Source organism: Chelonus insularis, unplaced genomic scaffold (assembly GCF_013357705.1).
Source record: "Chelonus insularis isolate UGA/USDA-ARS -01 unplaced genomic scaffold, ASM1335770v1 contig_150_pilon, whole genome shotgun sequence".
In the NCBI taxonomy this organism is placed as follows: domain Eukaryota; kingdom Metazoa; phylum Arthropoda; class Insecta; order Hymenoptera; family Braconidae; genus Chelonus; species Chelonus insularis.
Genome location: NW_023276392.1, coordinates 1,519,609 through 1,538,917, shown reverse-complemented (window position 1 = coordinate 1,538,917; position 19,309 = coordinate 1,519,609). Strand labels below are relative to the sequence as shown.

The 19,309-nt window shown below is 31.8% G+C and overlaps 1 protein-coding gene across 4 annotated transcripts; it reads right to left on the bottom strand.

Annotated features, from left to right (window-relative positions):
* Positions 1-655: 655 nt before the first annotated feature.
* Positions 656-19,269, bottom strand: LOC118063825 (F-BAR domain only protein 2). Of its 4 annotated transcripts, XM_035077997.1 has the most exons (12): positions 18,724-19,269; positions 12,703-13,014; positions 11,059-11,316; positions 10,308-10,503; positions 9,900-10,223; positions 4,311-4,410; positions 3,873-4,134; positions 3,307-3,565; positions 2,680-3,157; positions 2,386-2,602; positions 1,577-1,925; positions 656-1,326 (listed from the first exon to the last, which is right to left on the bottom strand). In XM_035077997.1, the coding sequence occupies exons 1-12, from the start codon at positions 18,751-18,753 to the stop codon at positions 1,256-1,258; spliced, it is 2,856 nt and encodes a 951-aa protein (XP_034933888.1). In that variant the 5' UTR covers positions 18,754-19,269; the 3' UTR covers positions 656-1,255. The 4 variants fall into 4 exon arrangements, with proteins under 4 accessions (XP_034933888.1, XP_034933887.1, XP_034933889.1 ...); XM_035077996.1 differs by having other exon boundaries at positions 9,900-10,503; XM_035077998.1 differs by having other exon boundaries at positions 10,083-10,503; positions 18,724-19,266.
* Positions 19,270-19,309: the final 40 nt, after the last annotated feature.

Genomic DNA, 19,309 nt, shown 5'->3' with positions numbered 1-19,309 from the left:
CAGCCAAGTCTATGATGAAGGCGGCCAACAAGCTCCGCCAACGCATCCTGAGGGAACGACGCAGAGAAGCCCGTCGACAATTGAGGATGGCTACCCGACTTCGCCGAGAACAGGAGTGGATCAGCAGAATGTAGAGGATAAATCCTCTACATGGTGCCAGGTAAGTATAACCCATCTAACCCTTTCCAACCTTATCCTTATCATCCTTCCCCATTCCCCTCCCGACGGAGGACGCCTACCACCTTCCCGTGGTCTTCGTTGAGCAACCCGAGCAACTGCTCGAGTTGGCCAAGAGTAGGCAAATCTTATATTTAAAATGTTTTTTTTTCTACTTCTATTCGATTCATCTTCTATATGAAACATTTTTATTGCGTAAATTGGAGTCATAATCGAAATTCATTATCGCTAGAATTGAAATCTTATAAAACTTATAACTGACTAAATTATTAATAAGTTTGCTGGAACAATAAAATTCTGCTCAAATTAGAAATTTATACGTCACTACTAAACAGTTACCTATTGAAGTCCTAACCACGTTGGTGATTGTCTATCATAAAGGATGGCCGTAAATTCTTCGTTAAAATAGCCAAATAGAGGAAAATTAGAGGATTTTTAATTTTATATATAAAAAAAAATTAACTAAGTTATCGTTTCAGATTTATTTGAAGTGAAAAATTAATGATTGATTACAAATTTGTTTCGGTAAATGTTAGAATATTTGTAAAAACATTCTGTCATTTCAGCTAATCCTATATTCTTCATTTATTATGATTCTGTTTAAAGCGTGGTTTTTTAATTGAATAAAAAAGTAAATGATTAATTAAAAATTATATAAATCATAAGATTTCTGATAAAATAAAGATGCTCCTATAGTACGTAATATGACCATCAACACTTAGCGCTTTAGCCTTTGGTGTTCTTTCATGAAATCTTTATCTGATTTTGCATTATCTTTGATATACATTTATGTTTGATATAAGGATCATATTTTTCTATAATCAATAAAGTTATTCATAAAAAATGCATTTAACTAAATTCTTGTCGCTGTTGAGTTCATATCACAAGAGAACATTAACAACCATGAAACTAAATATTCAGAAATGGATCTATTGATCCATTTGTTCTCTTTGGTATTAAAGGACCTTCATTTTAGATACCATTGGCTCTATCTGGATCATTCACTTTACAATACATGACCAAACGACAGTATATAAATGAGCAGATTCTTTCACAACAGCTTCCGTCAAGACAAATATTAATCAATACTTGATGGTGGAGCAGCATAACGTGATCTTATATCAGTGTCTCCATCGCAAATGTACTTCCCTATTGAATAAACAATATTTAAAATTTTATAAATCATCATGAAGTAAATATGGATTAAAAAGTAGTCGAACTGAGAACAGAGTTTTTTAGATATTCCATATTCTCCAATCATTTCTATTTTACCTCTTCAACTACTTTGTTTTCTACTGCGCAAGTGTACAAACGGCTAGATAAGCCCACAAAAAACTTTCTTTCCAGTTCGACTATCGTATATGTATTCTGACATACACAAATAACAGATGAGACAAACCTGAAACGAATCGACGTTTAACAAGACTCACTCTATAACCAGGTCCAATTAATTCAAACTCAACACCAGATAATGTAGTGCCTTCGCAATTAAATTGAGTAAAAATGGTACCCTGGGTTCCTGGTCCATGAGTTAACTCGATTCTTGCTTTCAATGATCCAACACCATTGCCTTCACTATGTTGAGACAATTCGGTGAATTTCCAAAGTAAACGATTGGTGTCAGGTAACCATTGAGCTGGAGGTTTACTGTGAAATGATTTAAGTCCACCATCTATCGGCGCTGCGACATGAAGGTTCAACAAAGGACTTGGTGAAGCCATAGCCCGATTGTTATATTTATAGTCAATCTGTAAAATCAAATAATGCGATTACATTAAAAAAAACATATTTAAAAATGCCGATTTCACAAATATGATGATTCGATTATGGGGGAAAAGTGTCTTACAGTAAATGTAATGATAGTTTTATAAATGAATAATTGACGATTTTACGCGTGTATTTGTCAGCTACTAGATCGTTTAAGCGGCTAACCGTTATTTTCTAGACATGTCATTACAGAGCCGCGTTAAATAAGGTTCATGTCACAAGTTCCTATCATGCGAGTTTCTCTAGCAATTAACTAGAAAGTATACAATTATTGGATTGGACTTCTATAGTGTCTCTATTCTCAGGTAATACTGAAGTAAATGAAAATTCTACGTTTTCGGCTTTGGAAGGGTGCCATTCGCGTCGTTATTTCGGTCCTGAAGCAAGTCATCAACCAAGACTATCATTGAATTTATATCTGTCTTATAAATACAAGAATACCTTCAAGTCTGTATGAGTTGATTCACATTTCCAATATGAAACAAGTTGAAAAGGACATGAAGCAGCACCTTCTTTATTTTTAATATTATATTTGAGTATGTCAACATTAAAATAAGAAGCTGTTGGATTTTGCTCAGCTTGGCGGCGTAGTAATGTAGTTAAGGCACTCATGTTGAATTCAAATACTGTACTATCCGCTATTGTCTGTGATGCATCTCTATTCGTAGAGAATATAAGAATCAGAACATTTTCTCATGATCATTTATAACAATTTAAGTAACTAAATATACTCACATGTTAACCAGTTGATTGTTTGGAACCAGTCTCTCAAGACGATTACTGTTTTTTATCCGAAACATAAGTTTCGCAGGACTTGGATTGTTGGCAAAAACAGCAACAATACCAGCAGGAAATGAAAGCATCATATCTCCACTCAACTTTACTTGACACCGTGTTTCATTTGTACCACGAAAATATGAGTGTACAATTTCATGAAAGGCCACAGCAAGGGGAATAGTATCAGTAAGACCAATTGTCAACGGCGAAGGACCTCTTGATGATCCCATACCAACACCCGCTGTACGAAATTCTAAGCTTGCCACACTATCAGCTCGAGATATTGTTGCAGGTGACATTCTCCCACGAAGCCCACTTTCACTCCGTCTTGATGGTGGCCTTGGAATTATTATTGATCCCGTTGGGGTTGATGATGCTGATTGTTTTGGTGGTAGAGCTGGTGTTATATCTCCCACTTCGGGAAATAGATCACCTTCTGCAAAAAAAAATTCAATCAATTATTTCTAAAATTTTCTGTAAGATCATGTTTCTTCTATGAGTGTCAGATTTTCAAAATACAATACAAAAGCTATTCGTAAAATTGAAATTTGTACTCCAAACTAGATACAGAAAAGTGAAAATTACCTGGACATCGTGTTTGAATAGCAGGTGCCGATTGTGGAGGTGCCATTTGTTGAATTGGTGACATTGGCATAAGAGATGGACTTTGAAGTGGAGCATAGGGATGATTTGTGGTAGGTGTTGAGGCACTAGAGGGCGTATTACTTGGATTAAAAAGATTAAGCCCTAAAAGATCCGAACTTGGCTTTCCACCTAATTGTTGTGAAACTGATTGAGATCGTTTCATATGGTGCTCTGAATCTGTATTGGATCCTCGACGACCCTGAAATTCAGAAATTGCCTGATACTTTACATAATATTCTTATGATTAAATACGTTGACAAATACGCAGTTGATACAAGAAAATTTGGAAATTATGCATTATAGTCTACATCCCTTATTCCCCATTGTCTTCTGCCAACACTTTTCCTACCTACACTCATCATAGCTCTTCTCACACTGCCTAAATTCAAATATGTTTGACAATCTATATTAATTCCTCAAAGTCGGGGAGGGCAGGAATCATTATGCTGCATAATTGCCGAAAAATTTTCCCATATCCTCTACATACTAATATTCATCTTATATACCGTAGGAGCAGGAGACAATGATAGATTTTCGACAGTTGCTCTAAGTTCGTCAACACTAGCACTCATAGGAGCTCCTCCATTACTTAAAGGTTTTATCTCAACGTGAATTTTTCTTTCTCTTTCATCATCAGATTCGGTATCAGAACTAGAATAGAAACCTTTTTCATTCTCCCAAAGGTCAGATTTCGGTCGTATACAATATCCATCTTCATCAACTTCAGGTGTTGGTGTTTTAGATTTGCGACTTTCATCTTTTTCTTCTCTATAATTTAATATAAAAGATACAGTAGATATTTAATATAACTATCAAATTGGAATCTTTTTTTATCATTATATGGGCGTAGATTGATGGAAAAGTCTTTGATATGTTCGATTTATTTTTCAAAGTTATTGATGTAATGTAACTAAATAATATACAATATAAACAAAAATACTGACAAATCAGATTTTTCTTCCTTGTTGCTAATTGTATCCATTGAATCCTTTTTTTTTCTCGCTTTTTTCTCCTTACGTTTTTCACGTCGACTACGAAGAAATCCTGTTAATAATATAAATATTCGGTATTAAATTTCATCTGTTCGAAATTGGGCAAAATATTATAAATCGAATCATTTAGAAACATCGATTATAAAAATATTCGATAAAACTGAATCGTTTTTTAAAAGAAAAAAAAAATACAATTATTACTCATGACGGTTAATTAGTTGGTTAATACTTGTCGAATTAAACTTCATTACCAATTGATAAAACTCCAATTATTGTTCTATTATAAACTTTTACTCGCATGTGAATGAATGTAAGTTATTTTTGTATTACACAAAACACTATATAATATTTATAAACAACATATAAATAATTGCAGTCTGAAAAAGAGTGCAAAAGTACAAAAATAAAATTTACATTGTATTCTTTGCCCCCAGCCATTCAAATAGATAAGTATATCAGATAATTCAACAAAAATAGTAGTGATAGAAAATTCACACCAGTTCCTAAATTCAATAATCAGGAAAAAAGATTGTCATTGACTTGCCCGATCTCGAACCGAATCTAGACCTCATAGTACTAAGCTAGATATTAATCTAATAGCATCATAAGCCAGCATTTTCGGCTTTTCATACTATTCGGTTTCAATTCGGCATGGGTTCTAATAGAATCTTTAGTTGATTAAAAATAATTAACAGTCGACAGTCTATTCACAGATAAAAATTTTATGTTTTTGTGTTAAAACAATTTTTAGTTAACACTTATGTCAATAAACATATTAACACAAATTTTTATTTAACTAATCTGTATGTCAAAACCATCATATTTCGGCGTAGAATGTATTTGATAAGAATACACAGAGCATTTCAATTGTCTGGACGGTCAAGTAAATTAAGATGTTAGTTTAAATCTTGTGTCAATTGACAATTGTTAGTTCGAGTTTCCATACTAAAAACCTCCGTACATGGTGCCAGATTTCAAGCTAGATCGCTTCCTCAGAGTCTTGAAGACAGCCTTGCATGCTATGCAACTGAATCCTGTCGCTACTAATGAGTTGGTTTGTACCGATACTATTTTTTATGCAAAACTGTCTGCTTGTTCGAGCGTTTTACCAATCGTAGAGCCGAATTTTATCACGTAATAGAGTCAGTCATCCATCAATTCGTGGTACTAATTGTCAAACTAGCAGAGCAACAAGCTTGGTGTGAGGCTGAATTAGCAGTACTCTTGATTAATTTTCAAGCATCATATGATTTACAGTAGCCCAAAGGCGAATCTAGCAAGCGAGTCAGCTCGAATTTTAGCACCGTGTGTGAGAGCCTTAAAAAATTTTGTTTGTGCGAAACAATAGATTCAAATTTAAAAGGAATATCAAGACCTTCAATTGGATGGAATAAGGAATAAAAGCTAAGAATAAGGACTACGCATGCGCACAAACCAATTCTTTTGCATTATAATGCTTCTGCACATGCATAATCCTTATTCTTAGCTCTTATTTCTTACTCCATCCAATTGTTTAAAGACCATTAATATTAAAGTGACAATATTTTCGTAAGAAGTTAATGATACATAATCAGTTAAATAATCACCTAATATAGAAAAGATCTAATTAAATGATTGAATCAAATTATTATTAATTTTTTAAATTTTAGTGGATTGTTTCAGATATGTTAAGTATGTTTAATTCAACAAGAAATTTTTATCTGTGTTAATTATTAATTAAGTAATTAAAAAAAGTCATACCTAATATTTAATAATGATCTTAAGTAATACAAAAAAATTTTTTTTTTGAATCTCATAAATGAGATATTTGGTAATTTAAAAATAAAAAGTAAAATTAAAGTAACTATGAATAATAGTCGATTGTTATAAAAATAAACTATTAGAGGAAGCTGGTGATAATAATTAACACCTCACTATAAGTTTTAATAGAATATTTACAATTAATAAAATAGAATTTTACCGGTATTTAAAAGAAAAATTAAACTAACAGAAAATATCAATAGACCCGGGATATTAATTAAAATTTATTAATAATGCTAAATGCTTCGAACTTAATAATCAATTAAAAGTATTTATTACACAGTCGAGTTTCTTTATAAATATTTTTCTAATATTTTCTAACAGTTAATACTAGAAATGCTTTTCATATTTAATCTAGAAATTTTTAACTTTTTATTTAATAATTAATAAATAAAAAATGTTCTTGTAAATGATTAGCAAATAAAGGAATAAAAGAGATTACCCATTTAATAAAATAACCGTTGACGTAACTTCAATTAAACGGCTCACCTGAGGTTTTTCCGTCAGTAACCTATCCCTCACTCTGTATACAATTCCTTACCTCCATCTCCCTTTAAACTATTAAATAAAAATTTTTTTGCAAATTACTAATAAATTATATGAAAATTCGTGTTGTTATTCATGAAGAAAAAAAGCTATGATATTTTGGAAAATAATTCACCCGAGAATAAATCAAATAGATCTGAATATATTCAGATCTATTATCTAATACGATGAGATCTATTCGATCTGCGTGCATCATTTTTTGTCTATAGATCTTTTCTGATCTCACTAGATATATGCTATTGTGTAATCTACGTAGAATAAATGTTCTTTCCTTTGTTTGATCCCAATTGATTCAAGTAGATCTGAAAAATGGTAAAATGTAATTCGAAGTAGATCTATTTCATTATTTCCCAGATTTATAATCTTTCGTACCCTGACGGAAAAATGTCTACAACTAATAACATTATTTTATAATTAACTAAAATTTTCTAATATCATCCCATAAAATTTATAAAGTTTTAAAATAGAGTAATAATTTGTTAAAAGCCTTATCAACCATCAACAACTTTTAAATGATATTTACAACTTAAAACGTTGCACTGAAAGTACATGCAATCTTCAATATGACTGTTAATCAATCATATAATTATTTATCAACTCTAATAGTTTCATTCGGAATTTCTAAATTTTCTAGGACTTAAATGAAAAAAAAAAATTCACCGGTAGAACTCTTAATTAGAGTGCGTCTGGGGTAAATGGAGGAGAGATTGCCAATTGAAATAATTTATTAATTTATTTATTAATTATTTATTATTATAATTTTTTGATTTTCTTTGATAAAATGCTGGTTCTAGTTTTGATCCCACGCACAATGAAAAGCAAATGGTTCTATTAATTATCTCGATTGGCCATCTCTCCTGATATGGCCATCTACCCCGGACTTATCCTACTATAATTTCAGGCTTTATATGCTAAACCTTTTATCTTATTGTCGTTCTTAGACCAAAAAATGAATTTAAAAAATTGGCGTCTTCTTAGAAGCAACATCTAACAATTACTTTCTAACTATTCCTTATCAAAACTATTATGCGACGTATAGAGAGCGCAGTAAAGTATAATAGTTACTAGAAAATGAGTGTTCTACAAATTTAAACATTTTGATGCAACTATTTATGACAATGTGTCATTAAGAATTTTGAAATAGTGATAATGATGGCAAAAAAATGATGATAAAGGAGATGAAAATGAATATAGAATATACGGAAAAAGAAAATAGTATTCCAAGAAATGAAAATAAAATATAAAGGAAAAAAAGTTTTTAATTAATGAAAGAAAAAGGATTATTTACACTGGTAATATAGCATCAATTTCGGCAACCACTTTTTCGCATGTAAATAATTTCGGTGTCATTCAATCTAGCGTTATTTTAATCTAATATCTAATATTTCATAGAAAAAAAATATATATACGCATGTTTCATACAAAAAGCTGTAGAAATTTTTCTGTCAGGATATGTTCTACCTTGGTGCAAGTCGGTAAGTGATTATTTACTTCAGGCTTCATCTCCTTAAATTCTGCGAAACTGATAATATGAAATTTAATATACTTACATTTAAGCCGTAAGAGGAATGGTGGAGTGCGCTATGCCACGATGAGTGCAGATATGAAAAGTAAAAGATAAGGCACAAGCATGTGATAACTAAAATGGTAGACTACCTAGCGCGTAAGTAGAAGACTCCGGTATGATTTTCGGTCTAATCAGTTGCCCTGTTGCTGAAAAATCTACCTGTATACCCGAAAATACGAAATCTACTGTGCACGTAGTATAGTATACTCTGAAAAGACAGATTTAGCACTATTTTATAATGATTTTCACTGTTTCATTTTTAGAGAGTAAAACTGAAAACCTCAATTTTAATTCAGCCATAGTTGAAAAACACGTATGGTTACAGTGGATGATAGTAAAATTTATCTGGCAAAAATAATTTCTACGAATTAATATAATAAATTTAATATTAATTAAATTTCAAATTTAGTCCTAATCTGAAGTACCGAAAATGGTTGTGCTGAATCTCGTGATAAAGCAGAAGGATGCATATCTAATTATTATATGCTGAATATTTTACCAGACATTATTAAAAATAATCGAATGTTTTTATATGATACCTGTATGGTAAATACTAACTTGTCGCACGCACTTGCTGTTGATAAGTGAGTGATTGTCGCGAGTCAATTACACACATAATAACCTCAATCTCGTGCGGTAAGTAGTATTTACTACAGTTTTATAGTATGAAATAGAATGTAGGACTCAAGTCGTTCATAGCCGATTACTTTCGTAGGCCAATAACCGCCTACGTGAGTAATCCGTTATTTACCGCTCTAGTTGTACAATATACTATTTTACTACTCAACCTTGTAAATGTCTTTTACGGCCCCTATCTTTATGAGCATTATAGGCCGTTTATCGACCGATGAAGACCCGTGAAATAGGAGGGCAATTTGGGTCTGTAATAGCTCAATTGGACATTTTTCAATGTTTTCCTGAAGGTTATATCTGTTTAGAAATCGTTCACTTGTAGCGGTCATCGTATCGATAAACGGCTCAGAAACATTCGCAAAAATAAAGGGCATTCAGGGAATTTGCGAAATGAAGTATGATAAAGAATAGCATACACTTCGTGATGTTAATAAGATGCTACTTATCCGAACAATGTTTACTGCCCTTAAGATTCAAATATGTGTACATGTTTATATCTTTCGGGCAGTAAAACATTGTTTAAAATGAGTAAGTGATCAATGTCATCAAATTTTTTCGAGATTTTGCAGAAAATAAAATTATCAATGGACGAACCTGCATGTATAAATCTATATAATCTGTTAAATATTGTGTAATACGTCTGTAGTAATTGGAATTAGTCTTGGTATGATAACTTTAACGGATAAATTGAAACCTTTAATTAATTTAAAATTATGGAATATCTCATTGTCGGTTACATTCAGGTGAAATGTATGTTACTGAGTAAAAGTAGAGGTGAAATCAAAAATAAAATGATCTTCGTAATTCCATTTTATGATAATCATGAAGAAGTGTGATTAAGCTAAACCTAATGAAGACCGACTTCATTTATCTCAAAATGAACTATAAAAATACATTCATTATTTCACTGTGATCAAATTATTTTCGTTTCAGTATATGAATATACTACGAGTTTTTAATGTTTCTATTTTTGAAATTTTTATACATGAACCTACCATGGGAGTTGGACATAAACAGATTGAGAAGTGAGGTGGTACGACGAAAGCCTTCAGAAGCATCTTTATCCTGTACTCTATACATCACATCTTTAATATCCTTTTCTTTTTTCGTTAAATTCTCCCTATTCCCTTGCCAATCATCTACTTTAGTGCTCTGACTTTTAATGCATTGTTTATTACCAGCAACACCTGTTTCTCCATTGGTTCCTTTAGTGGCTTCTTTAACATCTTTGACATTGATTTCATTCCCGGCATCGATTGACTGAGTTGGATTTGCTACCTCTGCGAGATTAGTCATCACCTCCTCGTACTCGATCACCCCTGATGCATTACGAATATCACCTTCGTTGATTAAATCTTGTTCAATGCTTGACCTCTCGTAGGTAAAGCGTCTATGCGCATTACCTGGCCTTTCGAACCCCGTGTACTTCGATTGTACGAATTGTTCCAACAGCTTATCCACCGTCATATCCAAACATTGACGCTTGAAATCGATATGTATTTGACCAACTTGTTCGTGATTTGACTGAAGAACATCAGCGTATGTGTTCAAGAATTCCTTCATTTGGCGAAGATGTGCTTCCTCAATGTCTTGAAATCTCTAATCAAACCATTAAAAACCATCAATACTTCAGAAAAAAAATTACAACTATTTGTTAAGATAACTGCATGCAAGTAATATACGTTTGTACTCTTTAAACTACTTGATAGATACTTAAATAATATCATTTCTAAAATCTTACAGATGTTAAATCGTATTACGTTAATTGATTCACTTATAATTAAGTTCAAAAATTAACTATTCAAAACTCCATTAACCTTTCGTTACTTGCGCTAGGCCTCCTGACAGCCTCAATTGTATAATGAACATGGCGCCACCTGTATTGAAGGCAAGGCGACGTTGCCACTTATCTATATCTCACTACAAACCTATAATGTCAATTAACTGGCTGACTGAACAACTTGGCAACACGGTAAGGATAAAATTCTACAACAGCGTTTTTTCGCATCCATTCAAACAAAAATTTAATTTTTCGCTGATAACGCAAGTAAAGAAAGGTTAAAAGTAAGTCAAACTATAAACACGAAATATAAGTTAAATACAAACTCTGAATTTCGCTACCTAACTAATTTTAGAAATATAAAAATTATTTACTCTGCAAGCATGAGTCATTTTTGTCTCAAAATCATTCCTAATAGTTGTGTATTTATCTACAAGAGCTTTGTAATCATCTTGTGCTTTTTTAAATTTCGCGTCAGCTTTCTCAATTTCTTTTTGACTTGCATTATCTTTTTTCAATTTTTCCAGTTCAAGTCCTCTCTGGAGACACATATCTTTAGCTTTCTGAAGAGTTAATGTAACACTTTGCATGTTTTGAACAACTTCTAGTGTCGAAGATTCTTCCTCCTTTACCTGAAATTAAATCCGCATCAATAATTGTTTGAGTAGATAATATTAAAATTTAAATCAATTGAGAGTAGCGGTCGGTATACTTGTCATGATTACTTCTGTCTCTCTCCCCCTCATTCTGGCACTTACACCGACCGCTACTATTACACAGAAAGTTTCTTCCATCCTGTTGTCCTTTGAACGTTGTGATCTAAATAACCCGTAGATGGTAGCGTGGTTTTAACAAATATCCTCGAATATGACATACAAATGAACAATTTACTATCGTTTAATATTTTTGAAGTCAATTCATTACATTTGTATTTATATAATAAAAACCCAAATGGTTATTTCAAACGATGGGAATAGTATAGTTATTTGTTAGAAAACATGCAAAGCCATCCATGCAAAAATTATTTAAGAGTGCTGAAATTTGAATGGGATATTTAGTATTTTTAACGAAAAAAAAAACATGATATTTTTTCACGAAATTTTTTCACCGATATCCTATTAAAATTATGATGAAAATAATAACAGTCAAAATATACTTCTAATCATTTAAGTCTGGTTAAATTCAAATATTTTTTTATATTTCATTTTTCTTCACTTATAACTACACGGAGAAAAAGGAATTATAAATTTTACTCCAATAAATAGTAGTCTGTCGCTTCAGGTAGAAAAATGGCAATAAGTAATTGTTTAATTAGTATACATTACAATTTTTTCTTGTAAAAGTTTTATTACATACTCAGATTGTAATATTTTATATTTATTTTTTTATCATTTAAAATTTTAATTCATAATAAAATTTTTACAAGAAAAAATTGTTATGTATACTAATTAAACAATTGCTTATTATTATTTTTTTACCCGAAGCGACAGACTACTATTTTTTGGAGTAGAATTTACAATTCCTTTCTCATCGTGTAGGGAGAATTAAAAATGACTGATGGTATTTATTTCTATTCACAAGTGTCAACTTTATTATTGAAGAAATAAGTTAAATTTGACTGCAACCAATATCTTTTATATCTGCAAAAACTTTTATTAATTTTGTAAAAAATTTATTCATTTTTTAATCAACGTAATGATCGTTATTTACTTGAGTGCTAATCTAACTTAAGAATCGAAAATGTTTGAATATTAACTTCCTGTTTGAAAGTTATTAATTTATATTTAATAAATGCATCATTCACTTCACGATCATTGTCCACGAATTGTAAAAAAAAACGACTTATTTAGATATAAAAATGTAATTAAACTTATTATCATTTTTTTCCTATACATTTCATTTATAAAGCTACTGAAATATAACAAGTGAGATCTGTATGATGACATGACTATTTGGAGAGTGTCTAATCTATTTTTGCAAAAAAAACCGTGATTATTATTTCAAAGTAGGTTACTTACAGTCTTATGTTTTCTATGAAGTTCATCAGCATATTTTGAGACATCTTTAATAAGCTCAGCTACTTTATGAGCTAGTTGTAAATGTAAACCAGCTAATTTTTCTGCTGCACCTCTCAATGCTGCCCATACTGGAGCAAACGTTCCTTGAGTGCTACTGGTATTACTTGCTTGTTTAGCAACTTTACTCAATAACTTATAATTATTTTCTTCAATTGCTGATCTTTCTCGGAGGAAATCCACCAGTTCTTTACTTGCTACTACACCATGCTTCATATTATGATATAAAACATCAAATCCATTATTCTTTTCACCCTGTAATAAAAAGGAAATTTAAATTAAAAAAAAAAACTAAGAATGGTGATATACAATAGATTCAATCTTTTTTGTTGTAAATGAATAAAAATTGAGAATACATATATGAAGTGAAAGATCAATATTGAATAGGAAATAATAGTAACAATTATCTATTGAATGAATGATGAAGTTAGCTGAAGACTGAGAATGTCTACTAGTAAATTATCTTTGAGTCGATTATTAAATAGCGTTATCTATTCAATAGGCCACTGTATTTAAATTATATATTCTGGACTCTAACTCAAGAGTCGTCGTTAAAAATCGTTTTCTCAATTGGAAAATAATGATCAGGCCGGATAGCATCTGATATTCACATCTATTTGGATCCTAAAATTGACCGAATTTAAATAAATCTGAATAGATCAAAGGAAACCTAAATATTCCAATCTGCATATATTTTATCAAATTTTCAGAGATCTACTATTGGTAAAAAAAAGTCCGCTTTAGAAGTCATCCAACATGTGTATAGACCAACAAATTATGATTTTTATTTTCAAAAAAACAATAATTTTAAATTTACTAATAAATATTACGATAAACATTTCTCCGAGTATGAAAGATAGAAGTGAATGTTAGAATTTAAACCTAAGTTTTTAAATGGAAACCCTAATGGAATTTTTGCAATCAACTTAGTGTCCCTGATGTTCATTCTAAATAGCAAAAAGTAAAAGTTCATTGTTATTACTATAAATTTTATTCACATTTCTTCAAACTGGCTTATTCGGTGTACTGATTTTTTCTTCACATTTAAAAGCAAGACGATTTTGCAAGATTCTAATCATCACGTTTAACTGTGGAACGAAATAGTTCAATATCCTTTACAAAATGTACTTGTTTCAACTTTTTTATTGTCAGCCCCTATTGTTTATCTACCTGTCCACTTGATCCTCTTCCGGAATTAGCAAAACGTGATGTTTCGTTGTATTACTTGTCACAATTTTATTGGGGTATTTTATTACCCCTTATTGTTCGTATGTTTCTAAACTTCTAGTTTCTATCAAGTAAAATTTGGCTCTAGAAATTTTCCCGGTTTCGGGAATTTCCCAGTTTTAGTTTATTTATTACAGGTAACTAAATGTTGGACCAATCGCAAAAATTCTTGAGGGTGGATGATAACCAATGAGATCAATTAGGATCAATGTTAGGAAGGGATGAAGGAGGTTCTTAATAGAATAACTAAGCGCAAAAATCTCGAAGCCACTGTATATCCCCGTGATACTTCGACGTGTTCACATCGTGAATATTTTGTGCTAATTTTTGTTGACCCGAACGACGCAGGATGCAAGTGATGGATCCCGAAATCCAGGAGCTTCGGAAAAGGTTTGTGCAATTGTGTACATTGAGATTATGTAGACTTTTAATAGTGTCTGGCAGAACTCCAGAAGAAGGTGCAGCATTAAAGGAGCGCCTACTCGCCGAAGTCCGAGAGGCAACTCAGGGAACAGACCTGCAAAGTGAGTGCGAGGAATTGGTGGTTGAAATTGACATGTCCGTCGAGTCTATGGTAAGAGCGGCCAACAAACTTCGACGAAGAATCCTGAGAAAACGACGCAGAGAAGCCCGTCGACGATTGAGGATGGCTATCCGACTTCGCCGAGAACAGGAATGGATCAGCAGAATGTAGAGGATAAATCCTCTACATGGTGCCAGGTAAGTATGACCCATCTAATCCTTTCCAACCTTATCCTTATCATCCTTCCCCATCCCCCTCCCGACGGAGGACGCCTACCACCTTCCCGTGGTCTTCGTTGAGCAACCCGAGCAACTGCTCGAGTTGGCCAAGAGTAGGCAAATCTTATATTTAAAATGTTTTTTTTTCTACTTCTATTCGATTCATCTTCTATATGAAACATTTTTATTGCGTAAATTGGAGTCATAATCGAAATTCATTATCGCTAGAATTGAAATCTTATAAAACTTATAACTGACTAAATTATTAATAAGTTGCTGGAACAATAAAATTCTGCTCAAATTAGAAATTTATACGTCACTACTAAACAGTTACCTATTGAAGTCCTAACCACGTTGGTGATTGTCTATCATAAAGGATGGCCGTAAATTCTTCGTTAAAATAGCCAAATAGAGGAAAATTAGAGGATTTTTAATTTTATATATAAAAAAAAATTAACTAAGTTATCGTTTCAGATTTATTTGAAGTGAAAAATTAATGATTGATTACAAATTTGTTTCGGTAAATGTTAGAATATTTGTAAAAACATTCTGTCATTTCAGCTAATCCTATATTCTTCATTTATTATGATTCTGTTTAAAGCGTGGTTTTTTAATTGAATAAAAAAGTAAATGATTAATTAAAAATTATATAAATCATAAGATTTCTGATAAAATAAAGATGCTCCTATAGTACGTAATATGACCATCAACACTTAGCGCTTTAGCCTTTGGTGTCCTTTAATGAAATCTTTATCTGATTTTGCATTTATCTTTGATATACATTTATATTTGATATAAGAATCGTATTTTTCTATAATCAATACAGTTATTCCTGCATTTTGGACCAAGGAAAAATTTCTTGAAGCATAAATAACTCACGTTCTATAAGGCCCACATGGATTATGAACACACCAATAGATTCGTCTAGAAAAACCTTTCAATTACATTGATCGGAATCATAATCAATAATCAATAACATATGCTAAAATAAGAACTACAGTTATTAAGATCATCAATGAGATACCAGAATGACAAAAAACCTGAAAAAGAACAGAATTCAGGCTAGCATTACTGGCTTCATCTACAATATTAATTCGTAGAAAGACATTTTGTTTAATTTCCAACCCTGGACATAAGAAAAATATCTATCGAATATATTCTAGTATTTGATTCTGAAATTTAAATATTGTGTGTATGTTAAGTGTGATAGAATTTTTTCAGGCAATTTATTGTCATAAATGTTTATCTAAAATAGTAAAAAGTGAAGTATTTTTCTAACAATCCATTTTAGATTCATTTTCTTGAACTTATTTATTTGTTTCATGAATTTCGTCATGACTGTATTGCTTTTTGAACGATTTTGTTTTTAACAGAGATAGTTTATTATTCTATGGAAAATTTACTTATTCGACCTTTTCTTCTTGCTAACCCTGATCAATTATCTACCTGATCACTGGACCCTTTTTTATGACTCGATGAACGTGACGATTTGCAGTATTAGTCGTCATAATTTTCAAGCAGGTGTTTTATTGCTTTTTAGTGTTTTTGCATGTTGAAACTCTACGTTCTTAAGCAGGTAAAACTTGGCTATGAGAATTTCTAGATTTTGGGAATTTCCCAGTTCAGCCTCCATGGGGGTAGCAGGGCAAATCTTGGATCATGAGAATTTTTCGAGGGTGAATTATGGCCAATAAGATCGCTAAAGACAAGAGTTTGGAAGGGAAAAAGGAGGTCCTTAATGGCACAACTAAGGACTGTAATGCCCAAATCAGTTCATACCCGCGTGAGAGCTCGAAGTGTTCACATCGTGATTATTGTAATTGATTTGTGCCGACAATGGAAGAAAGCAGAATGCAAGTTGCCGATCCAGAAGTCCAGGAGTTTCGGGAGAGGTTTGTAGAAACTGTAACTACGAGACTTGCTCGACTTCTAATCGTAGCTGGCGGAACTCCAGAAGACGGAGAAGTGTTGAAGGAGCATCTTCTTGCCGAAGTCCGGAACGTCACTGAGGGAACGGACCTTCAAGACGACTGTGGAGAGTTGGTAGATCAGATAGACTTTTCAGCCAAGTCTATGATGAAGGCGGCCAACAAGCTCCGACAACGCATCCTGAGGGAACGACGCAGAGAAGCCCGTCGACAATTGAGGATGGCTACCCGACTTCGCCGAGAACAGGAGTGGATCAGCAGAATGTAGAGGATAAATCCTCTACATGGTGCCAGGTAAGTATAACCCATCTAACCCTTTCCAACCTTATCCTTATCATCCTTCCCCATTCCCCTCCCGACGGAGGACGCCTACCACCTTCCCGTGGTCTTCGTTGAGCAACCCGAGCAACTGCTCGAGTTGGCCAAGAGTAGGCAAATCCTGACATTCAATGGTACATTGAAAGCAAGTATGATAACCATGTGGTTCAAAATCGTCTAATTGTTCTTCCTAGATGTGAAATGAATATTTCGTCATACACCCACTTAGAATGAAAGTTTTCACCCTGTTTTTAGATCGAAAAAAAGAGATATTCTGTTCCACAAAAGAAGACAAACATGTTTGTGCGAATGTGCACCAATTGGTTTGTAAGGCACAGTTCAGAATCCAACTCTTAGCTGCATTGGCTAGTAATGCACTAGTATTTTTTATTATTCTACTGACCATCATTTAACGTTAGAACCGTTATCCTTAAAGAACATGGTTCCAATCGATTAGAAATAATATTCATTTCAGTCCAGAAAATTAATGGAACATTAAAGAAAATCTTTTCCCTTTTAGTTTAATGATAAAGCTCAGATAGGCTGATTGATAAAAAGAAATAAAACTTCATTTTCAAGTTTCTTAAAATAATAAAAAAATTTACATAGGTTTGTTTCTAGTGTCAATCATAATTGTCTCTGAGATAACTCCATATTTTTTAAATACGCTCTGAAAACTATCAGACGGAAGTCAATATCTCAATTGGTTCGTAAGTTATCACATTGAAACAACTGAGAACAGATTCACAGATATACATACACACGTTTTATATTCTAAAAAACTATTGTATTAAAGTTAAAGAAAAGAAATAAAAGCTTTATTGTAATTTCAAAATTTCAACAACCTACAATAACAGCTACGTCAATCAAGAAGTTGCAAACGTTTCAAGTCGTATTATAATCTAAAATGTAAAACAATAAACAGTGTAGGTAAAATAAGCTGTTCATTGAATTCAAAGTAACTAGTAATATTCTGACTATAATCTTGCAAAGGTCTATCTTCTAGAATATCATTGAGTAACAACTCGAGTAAGTCAATTATCAGAATGAAAAACATCCAACTAGAATACATTTTTTATCAACCACCAGAATGTTATTAAAAATGTGGACACTTCACATTTTCTATTGAAACTTATTGAAGTATATCATCATTAATTGAGACATTCTATGTCTAGACTAATTTAAATGATTAAAATTAAGCAATAAGCTGATTGAATTTACTACGACGATTGAAGTTCTACAACGAAATCAAGTAGCTGATATATCCAAAGAGAATATTAATTTAATAATATTGGAATAAAAAATGACAGAACATACAGTTGTTGATGATATAAAAAATAATAAAATAATATCAAGCAATTTTATCAATAAAGAACAGACGTTTTAACTATCTACATACATTGATTGAAATAGAAAAATATCATTGGTATTTAATTGCACTTTGAATTTTTAAATGCAAAGAAATAATAAAAAATACTACAGCATGAAAATCTCACTCTAGTAATTACTGTTAATTTGATTCATGCTATGATTAAATTAAGATATAATGTAAAATTGTATAAGTTTTGTTTGTTACATTAGAATCTTTCAAAGCATTCATCAATGTTCATGCATAATTTTAGAGATGATTGGTGATTTAAAAGAGATGAGTAAATATTTTATTCACCAATACATTTAAAATATAAATACTCATGATAGCTATGAAGATTTATGCATATTTATCTTTTTAAATGATTGCTGTATGTCTTACCCAAAAATAATCAGCAAAATCGACAGTCATGATGCTCCAAAATCAGATCATACCCATAATGATTACCTAAGAATTCAATTACTGACACTTAATCACTTTAAAGCTTTATTTTATAATGATCTATAACATTTAACCGCACCCGATTAGTCTTTTCACTTCTGTTTTTTAGAACAGACTTTTTATTATAATGTTCATTTTTTTTTTTCAATTATGTAGAAAATTAGATGAACAAAATTCAAGTGATGGTATCACGAATTTTAGACAATGACACTTTAATAATATTAAACAAAAATTTTTTCGTAAACTTAATAATATCCTTTACCCTCTCAGAAATAAACTATAGTTAAATGGAGAAAAGAGTGTCTCCAAAGATTTGGGTGTTTTTCAACTATACTCGTAATGGCCAAAAAGGTATGTGGTCAAGCTTAGACAAGAACTCCTCTGATGCTTTAATCGAACAAAAAACAATCCTCCACCATTGCTCTACGAAAATGTGCGCGAAATACAAATTGCGATGATCATCATCTAGGTTAACCAACAAAGCGTAAAATTTCCACATAACCTGTCATTCAAAAAATTTTTAAAT